This window comes from Phaseolus vulgaris, chromosome 5, assembly GCF_000499845.2.
Source record: "Phaseolus vulgaris cultivar G19833 chromosome 5, P. vulgaris v2.0, whole genome shotgun sequence".
Taxonomy (NCBI): Eukaryota; Viridiplantae; Streptophyta; class Magnoliopsida; order Fabales; family Fabaceae; genus Phaseolus; species Phaseolus vulgaris.
Window position 1 is genome coordinate 28,222,495 of NC_023755.2, and position 22,873 is coordinate 28,245,367.

Consider the following 22,873-nt stretch of genomic DNA (forward strand, 5'->3'; position numbering starts at 1 on the left):
AGGAATAGGTGGAATCATTATTGTGGATTTTGTGCTTTGTAGCTTAATTTCTAAGATTGATTTAAAAGGTCAATTGATTCTTGGTTTCGGTGAGTTCATCATTGGTTCAACATTTGGGATTTTAATATTGAATTGTGTATTTAATTTTTATTTTATTTTCTGTGTTTGATTGAGGTGGTGTATAAATTTATAAGGATTCTCATTTGGAGTTAGAACCACTGTTGGGAGTGATATAAAGGTTGTGACAGATATTTTCTATTCTAAATTTATATTTCTTTTCTAATGTTATTAGGCTTTTTATGGTTTGTGTTTCAAATTTAAAAACACATATGTAGTGGCTATTGAGGTCTGCACGCGTTTCAGAAAAGGTTGAATCCTACAGTTTCAACATATTTTATCATTGTCGATAAGAAGATTTTAATTTTTGATCTTCCATTTTGGTTATTTTATGTGCACATTTTGATTATTTGAATAGTGGCCTGCGATGACCTGATGGAAATTGTGGCTTTTTTGTACGAGGTTGTAGTTATTTGGTCAAAATATGCTTCTTGTGTTTATAACATCAGTTTGTATAATAAATGGAAACTTGAATGGTTTAGTTGTTGCCTGATATTTATTTTTGCTCAGGTAAATGCCCTTAATCTTAATCTGATTTACAATTTTGAATAAGTAGTTGGTATCTTAACTTGGTTATTTTTCACAAAGTACTAAGTATTCCTTTTTGCACAAAACCCATATGAGTATTTGGTTTTCCTTAAGGTCTCAGACTCTGTTTTTCCATATGTAGTTTGGATAGTGTTCATTGGTCATATTTCGTAAGTGAGAAATAGGGTAATGAAAAGGTAAAAGAATATCTTATTAATTTGTTGATTACAATACTTATATATAGTCAAAATCTAGTCAAAACCTGACAATATATAATAATCCTACAATTAATACCAAATATCACGACACTACAACAAATAAGGTAACAATCAATGCTGATAACTATTGATGGATAATTACAATAATTACAAGGATTGACACAATCAAAGGCAATCATTGGAATCCACATATTAAGGGATCTTGTCTCTAATTCCCTCTTTCAAACTGATGGGTGAAGGAGTCACCCCAAGTTTGTCTCTAAGTTGGCTTTAATCGTGTATGAGTTAATGCTTTAGTGAGACAGTCAGCTATTTGATCAGCTGATGGAACATATGCTACAATAATCTCATTTTGCAGCACTTGGTCTCTGATGTAGTGCACATCAATTTCAATGTGTTTGGATCGAGTATGCATAACTGGATTTGAAGCTAGTGCCTTAGCACTCAAGTTATCACACCACAATGTTGGTTTTCTTGGTAGAGGGAGTTTCAATTCATCAATAAGTGAACGGGTCCATCCTATTTCAGCAGCTAAGTCAGCCAATGCTCTATATTCTGATTCTGTACTGGATCTTGAGACTACCTTTTGCTTCCTTGAAGACCAAGAAACAAGTGTTTCACCAAGGAAGACACATTGACCAGCCATGGATTTTCTATCATCCACACTTGTTGCCCAGTCTGCATATGAGAATCCTACTAAGTCCAAGTCAGTTGATGGTTTGATGTGTAGGCAGTGTTGAATGGTACCTTGGAGATATCTCAATATTCTTTTTATGCCTTGCCAGTGATCTATAGTGGGAGAGCTCATGAATTGGCTAAGCTTGTTAACTGAGAATGCTATATCAAGTCTTGTGTTTGTTAAGTATTGCAAAGCTCCTATAGCTTGTCTGAACATGGTTGGGTCTTGTAATTTCTCCCCTTCAACTGTAAATTTCTTGTCGGTTATTATAGGTGTTGGACAAGATGAAGTATTTTCAATTTTGAATTTTCTCAGAATGTCTCCTATGTATTTTGATTGCTTCAAGTACATGCCAGATACATCTCTTTGAACTTCTATGCCTAAGAAGTAGTGCAGTGGACCAAGATCCTTAAGCGAAAACACATCATTGAGTTGCTTGATGAAGGATTCCAAGAACTTGGTGTTGTTTCCTATGACAATTATATCATTCACATATATAAGTAGGAAGGTAATGTGATTTGTACCTCTTAGAGTGAATAGTGAGGAATCACTTTTTGTGTTCTTGAAACCCCAGTTGACTAAGGCATTTTTGAGGCTGTCAAACCAGGCTCTTGGGGCCTGTTTCAATCCATAAATTGCCTTGGATAGCTTGTAAACATGTTCAGATTTAGTTGAGTCTACAAATCCTTCTGGTTGATGCATAAACACAGTTTCTTTGAGATAGCCATTAAGAAATGCATTGTTTTATGTCCAGCTGTTTGACCTCCCAATTGAGGTGTACTGCAATTGAGAGTATGATCCGAATTGTACTGACCTTGACAACTGGACTGAAGGTCTCTTCATAGTCCAATCCAGCTGTTTGTTGAAAACCTTTTGCTACTAGTCTTGCCTCTCTCCTTTCAATTGTCCCATCAGCTTTGTACTTGGTCTTGAAGACCCATTTAGAATCAATGATGTTTTCTTGGCCTTGATACGGTACCAAGAGCCAAGTTTGATTTGACATGAGTGCCTGATACTCTTTTTCCATAGCTTCTTTCCACTGTGGTCTTGTGAGTGCTTCTGTGACATTTTATGGTTCCTTCTCATCTGTGGTAGTTTCAACAAACCCAACATATGGCTTCTTTGGCTTATGAATTCCAGCTTTGTTCTTGGTCCAATGAGTGTTGATGTTTGGTTCAACAAGATCTTGGTGATCTCTAGCAACTATTTCTGTGAGATCAGGAATTTGAATGTTGCTTGGTGAATTATTTTCAGAAATTGGATTGTTCCTTGTTGAATTATTTGCAACCTGATCTCTGCTAAAATTAACTGCAACACTCTCAGTTGGATTGGTTGATTCTTGGTCATCACCAAGATTGTTATCATCTGGAAGTGTGGCTTGTCCAATGTGTAGGTTACCTGCAGTAGGCAAAGAAAAAGGGAGAGATGAACTCTCAGTTAGTGTTTTCAAGGGACTTCTTGTATTGAGAAACCCATCATGGAATGGAAAATGTTCTTCATTGAAAACAACATGTCTTGAAGTGAAGATTCTTCCATGAGAATTTATGCATTTTTATCCTTTGTGAGAGTTGCTATACCCCAAGAACACACATCCAGTTGTGTGGAATTGTAGTTTGTGCTGATTATAAGGTTTAAGGCAGGGATAGCAAGCACACCCAAAGGGTTTTAAGGAATTGTAGTCAGGTTTCTTTTGAAAAAGCAATGAGTAAGGGCTTTCATTTTGAGTGACTAGAGAGGACAATCTTTTTATGAGATAAACTGCTGTGGAGAAAGCTTCCCACCAAAAATGTAAGGGCATTTTGGCTTGTGCTAGCAATGTCAAGCCAAATTCAGCAATGTGCCTGTGTTTTCTCTCAGCCCTTCCATTTTGTTGTGATGTGTAAGGGCATGACATTCTGAATTGTATCCCTGCTTCTACTGCACAGTTTTGCACAGCTTTGTATTCACCACCACCATCACATTGGATTGTCTTAATTCTCTTGTTAAACAAATGTTCTGCCATGTTTTTAAACTGAATAAAGGCTTGTGCAGTATCTGATTTCTGTTTCAGAGGATAAATCCAAGTAAATCTACTAAAATCATCAATGAAGTGAACATAATATTTGAAACCAGAAGAAGATATTATTGGTGCAGGACCCCAAACATTATGAACTAATTCAAGGATTTCCTTAGCATGAGAGGAAGATGCTTTGAATGGTAAAAAATGCATTTTGCCATATTGACAAGCCTCACAAAAGTTAAAATGATCTCTAGGTGATAGTTTCACATTACAACTTTTCAAGACTCTATTTAGGACTGTATTATTTGGATGACCAAGCCTTCTATGCCAACTCTCCTTGACAGATACATAAGCACACGAGTCCCTTTCAGTCCTTGAGAGCTAATACAAGGCATCTTTAAGTGTCCCTTTTAGAATTGCCTTCCCTGTTAACTTGTCCTTCACAAAGCAACAATTTGCATCAAACTCAACAAGAATGTTATTGTCAGCAGTTAATTTTGACACACTTAATAGATTTTTGGTAATGTTAGGCACACATAAGACATCATGTAAGTTGAGTGAGTTTAGTTTTGAGGAACCTGTGGCAACAATCTGCAATTTCTCACCACTTCCAACTATTAACGAGTTCTTACCATGATGCTCTGCTAGATCCTCAAATTTTTCAATTTGGTGTGTCACATGATTGCTTGCACCACTATCAAAGTACCAATCATAATCTTGAGCAGCGCTTTGTGAGGCTAGGAAGGCATTGTGTGCTCCTTGTTTGTCAGTGTCTGCTGAATAATTTGAGTTTAAATAAGACTTATCAAACCTGTACCAACAGTTTACAACTGTGTGCCCAACCTTGTTGCAAACTTGGCATGTTGGTTTAGACATTCTTCCTCTGCCTCCTCTCCAACTTCTGAAGTTAGAGCCTCTCCAGTTGTTGTTTGTGTTGAATTTGTTACCTTTGTAATCAGTTTTATTAGCAACATTTGTTGATGCATCAAGAGAGAGTTTGGTAAGACCATTAAGTTGATCAAGTCTACTTTCAAAGGTCAGTAATTGGGCTTGCAAATCAACCCAAGTGAGATTAGTTTGATCAGATAGTTTGATCACCACAGGGTTGTATTCAGAATCTAAACCATTTAGGGTTTGAATGATTAGATCTGAGTTGGAAATAAGACTCCCTGCAAGTTTAAGTCTGTCAGCGAGATTCTTCATCTTGGTCAAATATTCCTCCATCTTCATTTCTCCTTTCCTGGTGCTGTGAAACTCAGATTTAAGGTAGATGATTTGAGATCTTGTGTGTGCACCAGCTAGGCTTTGGGCTCATCCCAAAGTTGTTTTGAGGTTTCACAATGCAGCAACTGTGTTGCTATTTCAACAGTCATTGAATTCATCAACCATCCAAAGAGTTGTGAATCATGAGCCTGCCAATCTCCAAATGCGGGATTTGGTTTCTTGCTTGAGTCTGCAGAAACTATGAATTCTTCAAGACACTCCTTTGTCCCTAGCATGTAACCATCGAGCCTGCAACCTTTGACTATAGAAATCACCAAGGATTTCCATAAAGGATAGTTGTCTCTGTCCAACTTGACAGATGCAGTGAACCTTCAGAGTTTTACAGCTCTGATACCAAGTGAGAAATAGGGTAATGAAAAGGTAAAAGAATATCTCATTAATTTGTTGATTACAATACTCATATATAGTCAAAACCTGACAATATATAATCCTACAATTAATACCCAATATCACAACACTACAACAAATAAGGTAACTATCAATGTTGATAACCATTGATTGATAATTACAATAATTACAAGGATTGACACAATCAAAGGCAACCATTGAAATCCACATATTAAGGGATCTTGTCTCTAATTTCGTCAACCCAAATAAATGAATTGTAACATGGATGAAGAATTTAAATATGATAAATGTAATGTTTCCTCTTGGTATATCTAAAAACTAATCCTACTCAGGTCTTATGTGTAAAAACCACTATAGTTCTCTTCTTTGGAAAGTTTTTTGTGCACCGCATTTCACTAGTATCTTATATAATATATTAGGTGTATCTGGAATTCCCCAATTACTAGAATATTTGAGAGTTTGGAAACCTAAAATCTCATAGGCTTTTGTGAAATTTGATTTTCATGTGGAAGAGATATATGTTTCACTCCTAAAAAGACAAACTAGTAATACATTTCAATTAATAATGTATAAAATATAGAATCCACTGATTAAGAGTTTGTTTATTTGAACTTTTTCCTCCATTCATCTAGTACACAAACAAGCACAAAATATTACTAGTTTATTAATTCAACATTGGTAGTCAGTTAATTCTTGTCTCTATTATTTGAGGAATGGTGGGTATTTACTGAGAATATTGTTCAACCATATATGGGAAATGTGATTGTCTATAGTTAGGAACATAGTTTCTTATTAAAGAGCTTAATTGATATTTTAGTGTCGTCTTTAATATTGGATACTGATAGAGATTAACATGCTTGTGACAATTGATGTGTAGCTTAAGAACTTTCCTCTAATATTCAAGATTTAATGTATTGTTCTAATTATTCTATAAATTGTTTTGATTTTTTATAGGTGCTTTTAATTTTATATTAAATCGAGTGAAGATGTAAAATTTTGTGTTGGACACTTTATTTTCTTAGTCCATTCTTTAAGGTAATTTTAGTTTTTAAATTGTTGTTGTTAGTTGAATTTAGATTATTTGTATTAATTTTACTTTTCAAATATTGTTGTTGTGAATTGGATTTGGATTGGTTGTATTAACTTTAGTTTTAAAATATTGTTGTTATTATCTCGATTTGGATTTAGATTTGGATTTTACAACTAAATTGGAAATGAATACCGCATTCTGAATTAAAATTTAATACAATTTAATACACTTCTAAGTACGATCCACTTCACTAATTCGGTTCAATAAGGTAAGCACATTAAAATAATATAAATAGCGCATATTTCAAGAACAAAGTACGTCATTAATTACTGTAAACATCCGAGTGTCGAACGTCATTTGCTGACTTGAGCGTCGGAGTGCCTTCTACAAGTACCCCCATTCGGCATTCTCCTAAGAGACTGAGCGATCAGACGATCGAGACCTGAAAGAGTAACACGAAGGCTGGAGGAGTAAGTTGAAATGCGATATGACCGACCAATAGGAGGAAGGAAGACGAAGTCAGTCAACAGTTCTCTAGATCCCATCTTCTTAACAGAAACAGGTACCAATGTTCAATTCAATGTTTAAAGAGTATTAGTGATGGAAGAGTGCATTCACTACAAGAAAACAAGCAATTAGCTTCCAAATTTTTGCGTGGGCCATTTACGGACGTTAAATGGTGAAAAACCCACGCAACAATGACATTCGACGCAAAACGGACGCACTTATGGATTTAATTTTTTTTTTAAAAGTCCAGTCTGCGTTGGTCGCGGTCCACGCATATGCGTCGGCCACAGCTCACGTATATGCGTCCACCACGGTCCACGCAGGTTTATATTTTAGGATTTTAAAATTATTTATTTAAATTTATTTAATGTATAACAAATATTTTAATATTTAATTCTTTATTGTATTTATTTTAAAATTATTTCTTTAATATTATAATAAATTATTTAATTTATCAATTTTTAATATAAGTTAGTTAAATTAAATTTATTAAATTAATTAAGTGTTAGATTTAAAATTAATTGAGTAAAAGAAAAGATGTATTTAAATTATTTAAATGTTATATAAAATATTTTATTATTTTAAAGATTATTTATTTTAAATTTATTTTATTTATATATTGTCATATATAAATTAAACAATATAGATTATTATTTGTTATATATTTTAAAATAAATTTTTGTTGTATAAATGAAATGAATTATTTTTGTTGTATAAATTGAATTTAACTGTTTTGTATAAATTAAAGAATTTTTTTTATAAATTATATACAATTTTTTATACATTAAATTTATTTATTTATTGTATAAATTTAAAATAAAATAATTGAATTTTTTAAAGTTTTAATATAAATTTTATTAAATTATATTTAAGAAAATTTTCACATGTCCCATATTAATAATAAGTATAATAAAAATCATAATATAATAAAAGAACTTGTTTGGTGTAGTGGTTAAATCTTCTAGAATATGAAGGCTAAAATCTCTGATTTGTAGCATTCACCTTCATATTTCTATTTAGAAAAAATACAATGGGTCATGTTTTTTTTTTTAGTATCTAACTTCATCTGTTTTTGTTTGAAAATTCAGCAGGCTTGCATGGTGACTGGATTCTATGTATAAGCCATTTCTGATTGGCATTGTTGTCTTAAGGGGTTGTATTCAAACGAGCTTAAGTTGTAAAGCTGTTTTGAATTCATTTTTACAGTTGGTGGAGGGCAGTTATGCAGACTCAACCTATCAGATGTAATATGATTTCAACATTTTTAAAATGTTATTTCCTTTTTTTTTAATATTTTTTTCATGTGATCACAGATGATTGTTGTTATTTAAGGTGTCAGTCTAACTGAAATGTCAAGTTACATAGTGATGCTTAACAGGAAAACTTTTATAAAAAAAATGTTATTTTAATAGAGTTAGGAATATCTCTAAAATGTTTTATATTTGTTTTCTTTTATTTTTTAGATAAAAAAATTGATTTTCTTATGATAGTTATTTAAAAGAAATTGGTTTTCTTATGATAGTTATTAAACAATGCACTTGTCGCGAACAAGTTTGTTTAGATTGTGTATTGTCATGGAGATGAATGATACTGACGTACGATTAAAATAGTTAATATTTTTCTTATAAAAAAATCTCAATTTCGAACTGTTATAGTTATAACAGTTACATTAATTATGAAAATTATTATTATAGAAAATAACGTTAAAAAACTACTTTTTACATAGATTTTATACATTACGCGAGGGTCTATTCACAATTGATATAATAAATTACATTATCGTTGCTGATAAAAAAAAAAGTTACATTACCATGGTAACATTTATTTAGAAAGTTCATCTAAATTTATTTTAGTTTTACAAATGATATAAAAGGTGTTGTGTGCAATAGTAAAAGTTCGAGATGATTTAATGTTAACTATTACTTAACTTAAAAAATTTCAAAATATAAATTGACACTCTTATATGATTTTAATAAAATGTGAAGAATGCTTTTGTGAATAAAACTCCTTTAATAAAAAAAGGTTATTAGAGTATCATAAGGGCTTTCGGAAGATACGGTTTCTACAAAATTTGATCAACATGAAAATGTAGAAACACAATGTACTTCAATTTTTCTTGACTAAGCACAAAAGAAGGTTTTAACAAAACATGGTGGAGGTTATATACAAAGGAAAAATTATTACTAAGCACTTAACATAATAATAATAATAATATTATTATTATTATTATTATATAGTTATGCTTAGGTTATTCAAATAACCTAATCATGACTCCTATTCAACGCTTCGAATTAATTACCTATCTTATAAAGGAAGATAATTAAAAGTTTATTATTTTTTCTAAGCCACATATGAACACAGTGTAATTTAAGAGTAGAACTGTAATGTTCAGAACATGAATGGCGTAGGAGAGAATGCTGGCATCGCGGGCATGATAACTCGCCTGCAACTTCAGGAAAACAAGATAAATAAAAATACACATTCAGCACCAGTTATCACTGAGCCAAGAAAATGAAAAATTTAAATAATTTCTACACATAAAAACTGTTCTGCATGTCATAATTCATAAAGATGGCCACCAATTATGTGAATATTTAAATCGAATGAATTTCCAGTTTTAAATAAATCATGGGAATCAACTATTAATTTGATATACGGTATATCAAAATTTTAAATTTTAAACTAATAATATGTAGCACACATACGGACATCAAAAATACGGAGATATATATAATCTTTAAAATAAAATATACAGATTTATATATTATATACTTATCAGTTTTTGTTAGGAGTAAAAAGCATAAAGATGTTTTCCATGACAGGTTCAAATAGATTTGTTCTTTATTTTCATAATCATAATAAAAATTTATATAAGTTTGAGTTTTTAAAAAATTAATGTATTTTTTCTTAAAATAATTATGTTAATCCAACAAATATTTTTTGAATTAAACATTTCACTAATACGTGTCTTATGAGTGTTAGTGTGTGAGACGGACACGTTATTTAAGAGTAATCATTTAAGATGAGTATCATAAGACAATATAATCCGCATTTTTTTTCACTAAAAACATATATATAATGGTGAGCATGATTGGATTTTTGTGTACTATGAGAGTATTCAGATTTATGATGACTAAATTGTAATTTTAAAATATAATTAAAACTTAAGCTATCAATAAAAAAAACTTAGAGGAGGGAAAGAAAGGCAGAAAGCATCATTTCACTCCAAACTTTACGTGTATGTTTTTTCCAGTGATAAAATTATGGGTAAGATAAGATTAGGGAGTTGGCAATGGCACTAACCTATAGAGTAAAAGATAGAACTAGTGAAGTACAGTGCAATAAGTAGACCAATGGTGACATGTTGTAGATGAATCAACATTTATTGGTTACACTTTAATTATTGATTCTTGATAAGAGCCACTTATCCAATAATGCCCCCACCCAATGCCCTTTATGAACTTAACAAATCTAATAACCCCACTACTAAAATAAATTGTAAAAGGCAGGATCAACCAATAATCATCCAAAACTCTCTTCCAACAAAAACAATGAAAAGGGGTAAAACAAAAAGTATTGTTTTTTACAATAAAATTTCAAGTTTTATTTTCATGATTTTTCATTAGATATATTGCATATTATTAAAGTAAAACTTTAGACACAATGAACAACATCACCGAAATTATTTCTAATTTTGCTTGTAACTTTTCTCAAAAAAAAAAAATCCACACTTTATGGTTTTTAGCTTTCACTTCGTTTTCTTTTCTACCCAATACCTAAATTTAGAATAAGCGATCATTGCAATTTCAAGCTTTTTAAATTTACGGTACCCGTAATCGCAATTCTCGTGGCTGTGACGGCGGTGAGACTTTGTCGTGGCGCTGTTGTCACTCTTTTTGACGTGGCCGGCGGAAGCCTCCATCGCCGTCCTCTCCCTGTGAGGCGGCGCCGTTTCCTCTGAAATTGATCCGAGGGCAGGCCTCCAATGGGACTTGCGGCGGAGAGTCCGGGAAGGCGGAAGGACAACGGGCTTCGTGGCGGTGATAGGATCGGCAGCACCGCCGAAGCAAGAAATGAAGAACCTCATTAAGGAAAAAAGAAACAAAAAACAAAAGAAAGATTTGGTTTGGTTAAGGAAGAAGAAGTATGGATTAATTAGTAGAGCATGGTTGTAGTTTCGAAATTTAATGTTATAGCAGAAACAGTGTTGTGTTGGTGTAGTGTTTTCTGGTAACACTTTATAAGACACTCACTCCATGTAACGGCCGAACCAACTATTAGTCCTTATCCGCTTATGTGTATTCTGGTATCACTTTATTATTCAACATTTAATGTTGTTATGCTGCAAAAGGTTTTGTTTAAATTTAAAATATTATTTGAGTTGTTTAAATTAAGATTAAAAGTTTAAGTAATAAATTAGCACCAGAAATAGAATCTGATACAATAAAAAGTTTATGAATTATTAAAATATAAATAAAACTTAAGCTGTTTTTATGATTTTTACATAACATTTTAATTATTTTTATCTAATTATATTATATCAGTTTAAAGATTTTATAGTAATTTTTACTTCTTAGGGTAAAAGAAAAACAACTACTTCTGGTAGTTGGTTGTTATTTAAATAGGATCAAGACAAAAGAAATTAAAATATAATGAAAGAAAGGTTTAATTATCTATTTAGTTATTATTTATTTAGGGCAAAAAAATTATTATGTTAGATTTTTTACAACATTAAGTGAGTGATCACACAAATTGGTACACATGACAATTTATTTGAAACACAATAAGGCAAGATTACATGAGTGATGAGTTAGCAGACAAATTGGTACACATGACAATTTATTTAGTGGAATGAGATTTTTCCCACAGGGAGGGAGAATAGTAAGTTCACCAAACTTCAAAAACCTATAAGAGTAAACAAAATCAACAAGGGTCTTCTCTTCACCTCTTTCTCCATCGTGTTCTTACCAATGTCCGTGAAATCGAACTACACGTAACACAAACTCGGCTTGTTCACGAAAATGTTATCTTTTTCGAGCTCAAAACATCCTTGATGGCACCGGAGGTTTTATTATCAACACTATGCTCACCAAAAAAATATGGGTGAGGATGTCCATTTCGCAACGTTCGAAGTGACCAAAAGTTTTGTTAGAATATATGGCCTTAAACGAGAGGGGTGAATTGTTTAAGAGGTTGAAAACTTTTTCTAGTTTAATGAACTTCTTTGTGTAAATCCAGAACAAGAATCAAGGTAGCCAAGAACTTAAGCAGTTATACAGTAAAGCAACAGAAAAATAATTAGTTATTTCTTCGAAACAATCGGTTGTTTATATCAGTTAAGCTTAAAAGAGAATTTAAATGAGTTAAGAGTAAGAGAAAAATACACAAACAGTTTATATTGGTTCACTCTTAAGCCAAAAGCTACCTCCAGTCTCCAGAATACCACTGGGTAATCCACTAAGCAATCAAACCAGATTACAAAACACAAACCACCAAAGTAGTGACCTTGAACCCTTCAAGAAACACACTACTTTTGGCAAACCACACCAAGAGTATTGATCTTGAACACCTCAAGAACACACAATACTCCTTGGCAACACAACACCAAAAATACAATAGGTTTAGAAAGGATTACACATGAGCACAGTACAATCTGAATTGAATACAATTGCAATCGTATTCCACTCTCTCTTGAAAACCCAAAGCTTGATGTGAATCTTGAAATCTTAGAATCAAATCTGTCAAACTGAATTTCTCAAAACTGTGTCTTACTTATTTGAAAACACAAACCAACCATTTATATTTTCCAAAGATTGGTCAAAGCAATTAATGAAGGAGCGTATTCAGTTAGAAAACATTTAAAGCAGATTCACCATTCAAAACTGAATTCTGTTAGGATTTTCATAGAAACAATTGGTTGAAACCACGAAACAACCGATTGTTTGGCTTGACAGTTAAGTCAACCAAGCCAAAATAGTTTTCAACCTTTTTCAAAACTCCTAAGAGCAAAACAACCGGTTGATTTGACAAAACAACAGGTTATTTTTCACTTAGTTGGAAAACACTTAATTTCAAAAAGGTTTTAAATCACATCAGTTTTAGATTCAACAAAGGAGTGGATCACACTTTATTTTACCCAGATCCCACCTAAACACAGTAGCAACACCAGCCTTTCATCAAACACCTTGGATTTGGATTCTTCAGAGAACATGATCACTCTTGATCAACAAGTTTCACCTTCAGCATGGCCACCCTCAAGGTGAAAACGGTAAATTTTGAAGTTTTAGACAAAACTCATTAAGGAAGGAAAATCAATGAAGTTTTTCTTGAAGGGAAGAATGATGGATGAACATAGGGTGAAACTTGAGATCTCGATCATGGAAAGTGGAGGAAATTTCAAATAATGTTAGAGGGGTGCATGAAATTGGGATGAAAAACTAAAAAAAGTCAAGAAAAAATTGTGACTTAACTGCATACATTGGTGAGAAATCAATTCTTGAAGATTGTGAAAGATAAAGGGGTTAAGAAATGTAAATAATGAATATGTAAAAGGGGCAAATCTCCCTCATATGTTCCAAATTAACTCATGTGCACCGCTTTGTGAGTCAACATCACCCACTTAAGGTCGTCAGTCTATCGACATATTATGTTTGAAAAGTAGTTTGAGATCAAATTAAATTTTTAAAAACTAAAAGGGATTAAATTAATTTTTAATCCTTATTATAAGGTGTACTGATAGGACCGAAAGGTTTAAGCGAGAGGTTGTGCCGAGAACTACATATATAAAAGAATAAAATAAACATACATATATAATCACTGTAGCAAGACCCAATTCAATAAGAGACCAAATTAATGGGTGTGTGTAAAATAATAAAGTAGTGCAGAAAGAAAAGTCCAAATAAGATATAAGCCCAATAAGAAAACCCTATAAATAGAGGATTAGGGCAAGAGGTAAGGTAGAGTAAATTTTATTTGATGAACATTAAACTACTTATGACTTTGGCATTGGAGCGCCTTGCAGGTATACACACCTATCCGTGAGGAGGAGAAGCCGAGAGCCCTACCTGGAGAGAAGCCCAAAGCCCAAAACCGGAAGATAAGTTGAAGAAGTTGATCTTGTCAACTTATTTGAGTGTTCTCGGTCCCTGTTGTAAGAACATTTTACGCCCACTGTGGGGTCGAGAAATAGTTAAAGAAGTTGAAGCCAAGATGAGTCGAAGAGAATAGTAGGGTGGAGAGCAGGAAGACAACCATAATATGATGTCAATGGCAATGTTAATACAATTACAAAAAGAATTTGAAATGTTAAAAAAATGTAATGAAGAAGAGTTAAGTATGTTGAAAGCATAAAATGCACATATGAAAAGAAAGTTACAAGAAGAAAAAGTTTTGAATTCATCTTTTGAGACTGTTCAGCCAAGAATACCAGCAAATGAAAGAGTTCATAATATTGAAAGTTTCCAAACAAGGAGAAGATTACCTGAGACCTCTAGAGCTTTTACTGGAATATCTTCTAGAAAACATCCATTATATGATTTTATAGTGGATACCCCGTTACCGTATAATTGAAAAAATTTAACCATTGACAAATATGATGGAAGCACAGATCCTCTGATGAGCATATTGCAATATATACAACTCAGATTAGTCTATACACGTGGAATGATGCTATAATGTGTCGAGTGTTTCCAACAACATTGAAAGGAGCAGCACTAAGTTGGTTTACGTGTCTACCACCTTTGTGTATTGATTGCTTTTATACATTGGTTGAAAAGTTTGGAGCTCAGTTTGCAACTAGTCGACATCATCATTTAACATCAATTGCATTGGTAAATATAAGGCAAGAAAGGGGAGAATCTTTGAGAAAGTTCATGGAACGATTTGGAAAGATGGCTTTGGGCATAAGAAATCTTAGCCCGGAAGTCAAAATGCATCACATGATAACAACACTGAAACCAGGACCGTTTGCCGACAGTCTTTGTAAAAAGCCTGCAACTAACTTGATGAATTAAGGCAACGAGAATCAAAGTTTATGCAGATGGGAAAAATTGAGAGAATTTTGTAATCAAGCAAGAACATATGGAAGTGAAAAAAGAGGAGTGGAAAGAGAAAGCGAACCTATGGCTAGAAGAGCAAAAGAGGAATTTCAAAGCCGAAAATTCCAACAATATACACCATTGAATACCAACAGGACAAGAATTTTACAAGAAGCAATGGCAATAGAAATCATACCACCCCCAAGAAAAGCAAGAACACTTGAGAGAGCAGATCATAGCAAACACTGTGAGTATCATAAAAATCATGGTCATCATATAGAAGAATGTATTGGGTTGAAGGATAGAATAGAAGAGTTAATTCAAGCCGGACAATTAAGATGTTTCGTCAGGAGTGGAAATGTAAGAATGAGGCAAAGTCCTGATAAAGAACTAAGAGGTGGAGAATTAGGAGAAATGAGATCAGAGAGGTTTGAAAGAAAAGACAATAGAAGAGTAGAGAGAAGAGATGAAAGAAGAGGAGGTAGACCGGAAGGAAGAAATCAAAGGGGTTACCAAAATATACAATTAGCAAGAAGAAGTAGAGAAAGAAGTCTAGGAAGACCAGTGAGAGGTTTCATTAACACAATTTTGGGAGGATTTTCTGGGAAGGAGTCATCGTCAGCAAGAAAACAATATTGGAGAAGTGTCAGAACAGTCAATCATGTTTTTAAAAGAAGAACTTTGCCACCAATGCTTTTTACAGATGAAGATTTTCAAGAGATCAATCCCGATCATGATGATTCAATGGTAATAACAGTAGAAATAACGGAGTATGTAGTTATGAAAACTCTGGTAGATCAAGGAAGCTCAGTTGGTATATTATTTTGGGATACTTTTAAGAGATTATTACATTTGAGAGAGGAAGATATGGTGCCTTTCCGAGAGCAAATCATTGGCTTCTCGGGTGAAAGGGTGAGTATAAAGGGGTATATTGACTTGGTGACAACATTTAGAAGAGGAAGTGCAACAAGGAAAATTAAAATCAAGTATTTGGTAGTAGATGCTTGTACGTCATATAATGTGTTGTTGGGAAGGTCTTCTCTAAACAAATTGGGAGCAATAGTTTCAACGCCACATTTAGCCATGAAATTCCCAACCGAGAAGGGTGAAATAACAACTATTTATGTTAATCAAAGAGATGCCAGAGAGTGTTATGCAGAAGGCTTGAAGATGACTTTAAGGACAGATAGAGAAGATGGCAAACATATGGAGGCCATGGTGAATTTAGATCCAAGAATGAATGACGAGAGGTTGGAACTATACCGACCCGTCCCCGGGCGTTGACCAAGGTCAAAGTCAAACATATGGTGAGGACCACCAAAGAGGAAAGTCAGCATGTTGAAAGTCAGCATGTTGACCGCTTTGGGCGTCGACAGGTTGGAGCGTCTTCCATCCTAAAGGCACGACCCGTTATTCTGAGGGCATGTTTCGACTCAGGTGGTGACACCCTCCGATACCCATGGGAAGGGAAGACCGTGGAGGGGGTGTCCTAGCGAGAGGCCACGGTACGGACGAGGAGGCCTCAGGCCCCAGTACCTCAGAACAACAATAAGGGAAAGAGAAAGGTGGTTTCAAGGCCATATCCCCAGTACCAGTAGGGAGTAACCTGACTCGTGAAGTACCCACATCACCTTTGGAGAATCCCTGGGATAGATACGACCCGGGATTGGGCCACGCCCAGGGGTAATCCAAGTGCGTGGTACGAGAGGAGGGCTGATACACTCCCAGGGTGAGTGACTAGAGGCTGGGGGGCATGAGTTGGCACCCAGGTAGTCACCCCTTGCGCCAGATGCACTTCGAGGAAGGAAGACTTACACATTGGAATTTCCCTAAGTTGGGTTACAGCGTCGTAAGGCCTTCCACGTGGAGTTGCGGTTAAGTCAAAAAGGCCACGTGGAGTTGCGGTTAAGTCAAAAAGGCCACGTGGCAGTAAGCACTGAAACCCAAGGTATATAAGCTTCTCTGAAAGCTTAGTGAGGTACGTTTTCACACAGTTTACACACACTCTAATCATTTACTCGCATACTCACTGTACGCACGAGTGATTGGAGAGAGAGAGAGAAGTTAGTTACAATTCAGTTACACACCTTTAGAGCATTTAGTTACGATGCTCCGATACGGAGGTGTTTGGTGTTTTCTGCTTGCTGACTTGATCGTCGGAGTGCAAACGGCCGCGAGGGCGCCCTTTGATCACTCTATTTCAGGTACTCAAGGCGGAGTAGGGTGAAGATCTGAGTTGAAGACGAAGGAGTCCTTGTTCGCGAGTCAAAGCAATGCACGAAGATCTTTTCGGTCAACTGGAAGGAACATTTGGTGCCCACCGTGGGGCAGGTCTAAAACATCAAGTCCCACCGCAAGTGTAAAGAGGTCCAGTAGCAGTTTTCGATAGAGTTCTTCAAGAATCTTCCAAGATCCACCGTTCATCGTAAAGTTTACGCAGTTTCACCGATCGCTTTCGGTTCAGTTCAAGTTCTCGTTGTTCGTTGTTGAAATTCAGTTCAGTTCATCGTCTATCGTGGAAGTCTGCTCAGTTTCCACCGTTTGTTCGTAGTTTGTTTGAGTTTTCGCCGATTGTTTCGTCAGTACAACGCAGTTTCCATCGTTTTCTTCGATCTTGATCGTTTCCAACCATTTGTTCTTCGTTTTCTTGAAGTTTCTACCGTTCGTTTTCACCGAAAGAGTTGTCATGAACCACCGTAACAGTCTGAAGATTTCAAAGAAACCGTAGAAAATGAGGACAAACAGGCAAAGTTCGACGTGCGCTGAGAGTGATGATATGACCTTGCAGCAGGTCATGGAGATCATGTAGGGCCTTTAGGAGCCTATGGCCGTATCGAAGGCAAAGCAGGAGCGCATGCATGCGGACCTCGCGGCGTCTCAGGAGAGAAATGAGGAGTTATGTCGTGTGAATGAGGATTTGCGTCGTGGGTTGCGCAACAACTCAAGGCTACGTGATGCAGATGATCGTGAGTGCTTCACTCCACCGAGGGAGTTCTCCACACCTTTCTCGTAGTCGATCATTGAGGCGGTGATCCCTCACACGTTCGTGGGTCCTAAGGTAACTTTCACGGGAATGGAGGATCCCGAGGCACGTCTCACTGCGTTCCACATGCAGATGATGCTAGAAGGCGGCTCCGACACTATAAGATGCAAGCTCTTCATGAGCACGTTGACTGGAATGGCCATGGACTGGTTTGTCAGCCATCTAAACGGCCACATCACTTCTTTCGCACAGCTCTCACAGCTGTTTCGTGAACAGTACATAGCAAACTGGGCTCCGCCACCGGTATCGTACAATTTGTTTGACGTAAAGTAGTATCAAGGCGAAACCTTGAAGGAATACATCAACCGCTTCGGGGCGCAAGTGGTGAAGGTTGGCACCACGGAGGAGCCGATGAGTGTATATGCATTCAGGAAGGGGATGTGCCCTAGACCATTCTGTGAGTCAATCATCCGTAGCCGCCCCCGAACCTTTGCTGAGATTAGGCGCCGCACCGTGGAACACATCGCCACTGAGGGCGAGGTATGCGAGAAGCGCACAAGTGTTGCACCCGCATGCCCAAGAGCATCGTCGCGTGCACAGCCCGCTAGGGTCAACAAGGTCGCGACGAGGAGGAAGAGTCAGGACAGGAAGCGCCCATACGAGGCGAGGAGGCCCCAGGTTAGGGGGCGAGCAGAGTGAAATAGGTCGGCGAGGGAGGGGAATAGGCCGCTGAGGCACAATTTCGTAGTAGAGCTGAAAGATCTCATAGTTGTGCCTAACATTGCAGATAGGCTGAGGCCACCAGTGAAGACTGACAAAGTGTTGGGACCTCACAAAGACTCGTGGTGCGAGTTCCACCAGGCGTTTGGGCATCACATCAACAACTGCTTTGTGTTGGGCCATCAGTTGGATGAGCTGGTGAAGAATGGTTTTCTGAAGGATTATCTGGTCGGGTCTTCTACTGTCGCGGCCTTGACGGTGCCAGAGGAGGATCAGGCGCATGAGATGCCGATCCACGGAGAAGTGCACACCATCTCTGGTGGCTTCTCAGGAGGAGGGCCCACTGTCTCTCAGCGCAAGAGGTATGTGAGGTCAGTTAATTCCATAGCTGAAGGAAGGGTTGGATGACGCGTGGGAGTCAGACCTTGTGTTCACGAAGGCTAACCTGCGCAATGTCGTCCCACATGATAATGACCCTGTCGTCATTTCGGTTGTCATCGTTAGGAGAAGGGTGCACCGAGTTCTCGTGGACCGGGGCAGTTCCGCAAATGTCATGTTCTGGTCCACCTTCAACAAGCTGCAGTTGTCCCCTGACCTGCTAAGGCCATACACTGGATGTTTGTATGGGTTCGCAGGGAACCAAGTGGAGGTACGTGGCTACCTGGAGCTAAGGACGACGTTTACTGAGGGAACGGTGTCACGTACCGAGAGCATTTGATACTTAGTTGTGAATGCCAATTCAGCCTACAACATTTTGTTGGGTAGGCCTGCGCTAAATAGGCTAAGGGCAGTGGTCTCCCGCGCCACATGATGATGAAGTTGCCAGATCTTAGTGGCAGGGTGATCGTGATCAAGTCAGATCAGGAGGAGGCCTGGAAATGCTATGAGAATAGCCTAAAAACAAAAAGGGGGGTGATCATGGTGATGGAACGCTCGCCCACTTCAGATACGCCTATGGAGGTAGAGCCCTTGGAAGAGGCGACGCCCGCGGAGGTAGAGCCCATGGAACAGGCGATGCCTGTCAAAGCTACACCCATCGAGGCCATACCCGCGGAGGAAATGCCCAGGGAAGCCGCACCTTGGAAGAAGCACATGGGGAGGCCTCAGCCAGGAGGCTCCGTCACTATTTTCATAGCTTTACGGTGGTGGTGATGACGGACCTCCCCATTCAGAAGGTATTGCAGAAGCCAGATGTCGTTGGGAGGATAGTTCACTTGGCAGTGGAGCTGTCAGAGTTCGATATTCAGTACGAGCCCAGGGGATCCATCAAAGGGCAAGTTTATGCAGACTTCGTCGCAGAGCTCTCACCGGGAGGCGTCCCCCAGGAGGTGGAGCTAGGGTCACAGTGGATGCTTTCAGTGGATGGGTCCTCCAACCAACAGGGAAGTGGCGTCAAGATAATCTTGGAGGGGCCCAACGGGGTGTTGATTGAGCAAGCCCTGCGGTTCGCCTTCAAGGCAAGCAATAACCAGGCTGAGTGCGAAGCTTTGATCGCTGGAATGCTCTTAGCCAAGGAGATGGGTGCGCAAAGCCTCTTGGCGAAGAGTGACTCAGCTGATCACAGGGCAGGTGATTGGGGAGTATCAAGCAAAGGACCCGCAGATGGCTGCGTATCTGAGGTTCGTCCAAGTGTTGAAGGGAGCTTTCGCTGCGTTTGAGCTGGTGCATGTCCCAAGAGAACAGAATGCCCGTGCTGACCTGCTCGCCAAGCTGGCCAGCTCAGGCAAGGGGGGAAGGTAGAGGACAGTCATCCAGGAAACCCTCAAGACGCCGCGAAAGTTTGTAGCAGATAATAGGGTGGATGTCCTCCATATCAGCTCGACGAGAGGAAAGTCGAGGAGTCATCGGTCTTTGATTCAAGACACAGCGAGGGTCCCCAGCGTCAGCGTTTATGCGGCCTCGCCCGAAGAGGAGGATCATGTGCAGGTGTGCATCTTGGAAGAAGGGGATACATGGATGACGCCTTATAGGAGATACATTGCAGATGGGATTCTCCCAGCGGAGGCTGGAGAGGGCAAGAGGATAAAGAGAAACTCTGCAAGGTACACTCTCATCGATGGAGCGCTATTCAGGCACGGGTTCACGCACCCGATTCTGACATGTGTGAGCGGCGACGAGTGCACGAGGATAATGTCGGAACTCCACGAAGGGATCTGCGGAAGCCACGTAGGGGGGAGATCATTGGCATCCAAGGTGATCCGTGCAGGGTTTTATTGGCCGTTAGTAAGGGAGGATTGCGTGAGGTACGCCCAGCGATGCAAGCAGTGTTAGATGCACGCTGACTGGCACAAGGCGCCTCCAAAAGAGTTGAGGTCGATTTATAGCCCGTGGCCTTTCCACACATGGGGAATTGACATTCTGGGGCCTTTCCCTTTGGCGATAAGGCAGATGAAGTACTTGATAGTCGCCATTGAGTACTTCATGAAGTGGATAGAGGCAGAACCAGTGGCGCAGATCACTGCACATAAGGTACAACATTTCGTGTGGAAGAATATTGTGTGCCGCTTCGGTGTGCCGAGGCGTCTGATTTCAGATAATGGCACCCAGTTTTCCCGCCTGCAAATGGGTAAGTTGTGCTCAGAAGTAGGCATCAAACAGGTGTTCGCGTCTGTCGAACACCCCCAAACGAACGGACAGGTGGAGTCCGCAAACAGAATTTTGTTAAGGAGGTTGAAGCGAAGACTTGAGAAAGCTAAAGGGGCTTGGGCAGAAGAAGTACCAAGGATCGTATGGGCTTACCACACCACGCCTCAATCTTCCACCATGGAGACGTCGTTCAGCCTAGTGTACGGGTCAGACGCCATGATCCCAGTGGAGATTCATGAGAGCTCGCCCCGTTTCCAAAGCTTTGTGGCAGAAGAGTCCAACAAGGAAATAAGGGTGAATTTATACCTGTTGGACGAGGCCAGAGAAGAGGCGAGAATAAAGGCTGAAGCTGTGAAGAGAAGGGTGGAGCATCAGTACAGTTCTAAGGTGAAGCCGCGGCAATTCCAAGTAGCTGACCTGGTCATGCGCAAGGCCCATCCATATGAGTTGGAGAACAAGTTATCTCCCAAGTGGACCGGGCCCTTTAGAGTAACCGAGGCTAAGGGGAACGGTTCGTACAAGCTTAAGACTCTGGAAGGAGGCCCCATTCCACGCAGCTGTAACGCAGCCAATTTAATGTTTTATTTCAGTTAAAAACACTATGTAGAACACAGTTTTAAAAGGGGACACTCTTTTTACCTCTCGGGGGTTTTTTAATGAGGTCACCCAAGTAAAAAAGAAGTTCAAGAATACATTGTCTCACCTTTCCTTTTCTCGCAATGTAAAGAAACGTTAAAAGGAAGGGGCGTGGTTCATTAAGAAACGAACTCGCCGCCATGGTGTTTAGACACCTCAGCAGGAGGGACGTGGATATCTCCTCTGGGTGTGGGCACCAAGCGAACGAACCAACTTGGACGTATAAACACCCGAAAGGGAGTGGCGGGAGCGCACTCTTCGGGTGTAGGCGTCAGGTTTGAAAGGTACATATAGTAAAGTTAAAATCCGGGCGTTTAGTCCCTGGGCAGGGGTTAACGGATTCCTTCGGGACACACCATGGACGATACGACACTGCTTTCAGCATGCCTCTCCTCGGGCGTGGGCACCAAGAACACTGATCGCCTTGGTGTTTTTAGACACTCCAGGGACGAAACGACGTTGCCTTCGGGCAGGCCTCTCCTCGGGCGTGGGCACCAAAGTGCGACTTAGTCCCAAGTGTTTAGACACGCTGAGGAGGATACAACCTTGCGTTCAGCAGGTCTCTCCTCGAGCGTGGACACCCAGTGCAGGTAAGCAGGCTTCAGCCAAGATAAGTCCTTCTCGCCCTCAAGCGATGTCAAGGCCACAGAAGAACTAAGTCCTCCCTCGCCCTCGAGCGATGTCGAGGCCATAGAAGAGATGAGCCCTCCTTCATCTTTAAACGATGACGAGGCCGGTAGCACCTTTGGCAGTAAGTGCCTCAGGGCCTAAGAAGAGTAAGTAAAGATCATGTTGAAATTATTACAAGTCAAAAGAAGCAGAAGAAATTCGAAGAGCAAAAAGAAAGCGTAGCCCAAAGCAGGAAGAGGCGACAGTGAATAAAGCCTATATACAAGTTATTAAAAGCAGTAAGAGCAGAAAAGAATGTACAAGAGTATGAAGCCAGAGTAATCAATTATATTCAAAGTATGCAGAAGAAGGAGTTCACAGCAATTACAAAGATCAATTATATTCAAAGTATGTAGAAGAAGGTGTTCACAGAAATTACAAAGTCATAAAAGAGGCTAATCCTCATGAGCTTCTATAGGCATTATTTTGCCTTCTACTATTTCGTTCATCGGGCTACACTCGGAGACGTCGATCCCCGGGTTCGCGCAAGCCGCTTGGGCAAGGGCCTCAGCAAACCCGTCGGCAAACGCACC

At 38.5% G+C, this 22,873-nt stretch overlaps 2 protein-coding genes and 1 long non-coding RNA gene across 3 annotated transcripts; 1 reads left to right on the forward strand and 2 right to left on the reverse strand.

Annotated features, from left to right (window-relative positions):
• Nucleotides 1–1,122: 1,122 nt before the first annotated feature.
• On the reverse strand, nucleotides 1,123–2,569 carry LOC137834242 (uncharacterized mitochondrial protein AtMg00810-like). Its single transcript, XM_068642304.1, has 2 exons — nucleotides 2,357–2,569; nucleotides 1,123–2,160 (listed from the first exon to the last, which is right to left on the reverse strand). The coding sequence occupies exons 1-2, from the start codon at nucleotides 2,567–2,569 to the stop codon at nucleotides 1,123–1,125; spliced, it is 1,251 nt and encodes a 416-aa protein (XP_068498405.1).
• A 6,425-nt stretch (nucleotides 2,570–8,994) lies between these two features.
• Nucleotides 8,995–10,996, reverse strand: LOC137835369 (uncharacterized). Its single transcript, XR_011085081.1, has 2 exons — nucleotides 10,541–10,996; nucleotides 8,995–9,159 (listed from the first exon to the last, which is right to left on the reverse strand). It is a non-coding gene; the product is annotated as an uncharacterized lncRNA (long non-coding RNA).
• Nucleotides 10,997–14,830: 3,834 nt separating this feature from the next.
• LOC137834243 (uncharacterized) lies at nucleotides 14,831–16,030 on the forward strand. Its single transcript, XM_068642305.1, has one exon. It carries the CDS (start codon nucleotides 14,831–14,833, stop codon nucleotides 16,028–16,030), a length of 1,200 nt encoding a protein of 399 aa, XP_068498406.1.
• Nucleotides 16,031–22,873: the final 6,843 nt, after the last annotated feature.

Excerpts from the sequence above, each read along its gene's own strand:
- LOC137834242 (XM_068642304.1), bottom strand. The coding sequence starts at position 2,569 with ATGGAAAAAGAGTATCAGGCACTCATGTCAAATCAAACTTGGCTCTTG. Across the intron at positions 2,161-2,356 it reads CCTTCAGTCCAGTTGTCAAG|GCCCCAAGAGCCTGGTTTGA; the intron begins GTCAGTACAATT and ends GGATTGAAACAG.
- LOC137834243 (XM_068642305.1), top strand. The coding sequence starts at position 14,831 with ATGGCTAGAAGAGCAAAAGAGGAATTTCAAAGCCGAAAATTCCAACAA.